This window comes from Sinocyclocheilus grahami, unplaced genomic scaffold (genome assembly GCF_001515645.1).
Source record: "Sinocyclocheilus grahami isolate Dianchi unplaced genomic scaffold, SAMN03320097.WGS_v1.1 scaffold905.1, whole genome shotgun sequence".
NCBI classification, from domain to species: domain Eukaryota; kingdom Metazoa; phylum Chordata; class Actinopteri; order Cypriniformes; family Cyprinidae; genus Sinocyclocheilus; species Sinocyclocheilus grahami.
This window is the reverse complement of record NW_015506084.1, coordinates 421703-425162: the sequence shown is the minus strand read 5'-3', so window position 1 is coordinate 425162 and position 3460 is coordinate 421703. Positions and strand designations below refer to the sequence as shown.

Sequence of the window (3460 nt, the reverse complement as noted above, 5' to 3'; positions counted from 1 at the left end):
GACGAATCTCCGCGAGTGTTTGGAAGAAACAGCTGGCGTTGGTGTTACGGCGCGTCAGCGGGGGTTGCCATTCAGTGCTGCTCATCTTCGGCGTGCTGCAGCTGCCATTCTGCGGTCTCGCCGCGACCTCCCCTGGGCGCTTCAGCGCTCTCTCTAAAAGAGTGTTTCCTTCTAAAAGAGCAATTTCTAAAAGAGCTTCACGAGCGACGGGCGTCTTTTTAAAGATCGTGCTCGTGCGTTTCCCGCTTGTGCGTTTCTGGATGTGGTCGTTTCCTGCCTCCATCTGATGGTCATGATCACTGCCTCTCGTGCTTGGGCTTACAGCATGCTGAAGCAGCGCTCATGGATGAGTCATGTTCTCAGTGCGGGAACATGACCATCGCGACGTTGCGGTCTAGATACCTCCTCATTAAACGGGGGGGTGTCCCCCTTGCCATGCCCCGCTCTAGCTCCTCTGGTTCTCGGAGGGCTACTTCGGTTCATGGTCAGGGAGACCTGAGGGTTACGGTGAGAGCTGGATGATTGGTTCCTGGGGGCACAGGCCGGGCGTCGGCAGCCGCCTCCGGTTCCATTCTTCCCGGAAGTGCATGAGGAGGTTACTAAGGAAGCAGATGGAGGCGTTTCGACACATCCTGCCCCGGCGGTCTGCTGCTGTCTGCACCCCACCGCCAGCTGCAGCCCTTCTGTCTGCTAGTCGACGAGGGCGCCCTCCTGCGGCCTCTACCTCCGCTCCGGCGCGGCCACAACAGCAGCCTTCACAACGGCCGCAGCGTGGAGCTGGCCGCAGGAAACCGGCGCAGCCCGCCTCCGCCCCTGCCAAGCCCGTGAAGTGCCTGAGCAGGTGGCGTCCCTGAGACGGGCGACCCGGTGCTCTGGGATCCTGCTCTTCAGGAGATGGTGACTGCACCACTCCTTCCCCCGGAGGAGGGCCGGGTGGAGAATCTTATGTTCCCGTTTGTTTTTGTTCCGCCACTGGCTACCCAGCCAGTGGTACCCAAAACTTCAATAAAAGAGCAGTTTCCTTTGCCTCCGGGTCCCAAGAGGGCGAGGACGGCGGTGCACGAGACCCAGTCTCCACACGGCCGTCCCCCTCTAATGGGCAGCAGGGTTCAGTTCAAGGACGCTATGCCTCCTCACGAGCCCCCTGCCCAGCCGTGGAGCCAGGTAAGTGGTGCGCCGCGCACTCAGACCCCACCCTGGGACGCGCGGCCTCCCGGGTTGGGTGCCTGTGTTCCACTTCTCTGCCCCACTGCGGGTATGTCGGTTGTCTCCCTGGTCCCGCTAGTTCGGTCGCTGGGGGCCTGGTTAGCGCTCCCCAGGCCGTCTCGCTGGCTTGTGAGAACCATCAGACTCGGCTAAGCGATTTAATTCGCCCGGCGCCCTTCCACGGTACGGCTCCCCTCACGGTAAGCCCGTGTCTTTCCCTGGCAGTTGTTCACTGCCATCTCTGCTGCGTAGTTATCTCAGCCCTGGCGGGTTGAGTCTACCGCAGGGACTTCCATATGTAGTACTGCCCGGGGGCCAGTCCATATGTGTAATTCCACATGATACCTCCTATGTGTGGGATGTGGCTTCCGTAGCGTCCCAACTGGGTACACTTTCCCAGTGTTATCCAATGTACCACTGTATGGAACAGCAGTGGCGGCCCCCTCTGCCTAGCCACTGTCCTATCTTCCGCCCCAGCTGGTGTGGGGGGACTTGCCGGCTTCCGCAGGGCACTGGAGGGGGTCAGCAATAGTGGCGTTTTCCATACGGATGCCAATTCGTCAGTCACGACTGACGTAACGTAGAACGTGACTGACTGAAAGGGAATGTCTAGGTTACTTGTGTAACCCTCGTTCCCTGAAGGAGGGAACGGAGACGTTACGTTCCGTCGCCACAGTTGCTGTACCACCGCTGTACGGCCGGGGCACGTAGTCTCGGCTCCTCAGCGAAAAACTGATGTGCATTTGCACGCGCTCTCCTTTTATACCCGCGCTGCGCAGCGGGGTGCGCGTGGAGAAACACGCACGCCAACTGTCATTGGCTTGTTTAGTTAACACTCGAAGGTGATTGGGCTCTCGGGCGAGATCCCAATTCGTCAGTCACGACTGACGTAACGTCTCCGTTCCCTGAAGGTTACACAAGTAACCTAGACATTTTCAATACAAAAGTTCAATTAGTTAATATCGGTTAATGCATTAACTAACAATGAGCAACACATTTGCAGTGTATATTCACCTTTGTTAATGTAAGTTCATATATTTTTCATTTATTTCAGATCTATTAAGGAACTGATTTGAATAAAATATTAGTAAATGTTGGATTTAACACTAAGATTAATAAATTATTTTAAAGTATTGTTAATTGTTATTTTATGTTAACTAATATTATAGTTAACTAGTGTTAACAAATATAACTTTATGGTAAATTGTTACTATTATATAATATATCAATATATACCCTCTTATTATAAGTCAGTTTACAATGGTATGTTAGATAATACATGCAGGTCATTAATAACTCAAATAATTTTTGCTCAATAAATAGGCCTAAAAATGAAGGAGGAAAATGTATGAAAACAATTAGTTAATGCAACATGCATAATTAATGCATGTTTAAAAAGTCCCACTTTACAAAACTAAAAGCCTTTAGTATCACCTGTTGCTACTTTATTAACGCGTAATATCTAAAATCATGAGGTTAAGTACACTTAATTATTTCAGTTACTTGACTGGCCTTTTTTTTAAGTCGTAATTTCTGTTTCAGTGTTTTAACAAAGCAAAACCAGCTCAAGTATCTCTTGAGTGTTTGAGACCCCTACGATACATGCAAGCCAGACTCATACAAATGCATTTATATAAACCATTGAAATAGACCACACAATTCAGAACTTTAACATGTCACACATGCATTAAAAAAAACATACTAGGTCAAATAAAATTTAAAGCTTTCACTTTGCAGCCAAAATTCTGTGATTCTGTCTTACCGGGTCATTGTCTGCCATTAGATACAGGAGTGTGGACTTTGGTTAGATCCAATATGTATTAGGGTGGGCGGGATTTCAACCTGTCTCTACAATCCCAAAGGAAAAATGAGACCCACTTTTCTATTTCTGAATTGCTTTTCAAGACATAGTTAGGACTGCCCTCTTATCCTCCCTCTTTTAGTCTCACTGGAGGAATGCCAGTGTCATATCTACCTGCCCGACCAGTTTGAGCCCTGGATGCTCTACCCTCACCTCCCCTCTGGCTCACGTGGAAACAACAAGCATAAAATAGTCTCGCATCAAAATAACTTCCTTGTTGGAATGTTATTAAAAGCGAATCACTGCTGTGCAATAGACAGACCTAATGAATATCATAAAACAATGGCAATTTACTACAACACTGTGTTCACTCCACCCTCATATGTGCAAACAGTTAATGCTTTGAGATAAAAATAGTTATATTGGATGAATATGGATGACCAGTTGGACTAA

At 49.2% G+C, this 3460-nt stretch overlaps 1 protein-coding gene across 1 annotated transcript in view; it reads right to left on the bottom strand.

The window, feature by feature from the left end:
- The window catches only part of LOC107564057 (transmembrane protease serine 13-like), a 19147-nt gene extending 16097 nt beyond the window's left edge, over positions 1 to 3050 (bottom strand). Inside the window, exon 1 of the mRNA XM_016249053.1 lies at positions 2969 to 3050. Within this exon, the coding sequence (XP_016104539.1) occupies positions 2969 to 2986 (18 nt within the window). The 5' untranslated portion in view covers positions 2987 to 3050. The remainder of the gene's footprint in view (positions 1 to 2968) is intronic.
- Positions 3051 to 3460: the final 410 nt, after the last annotated feature.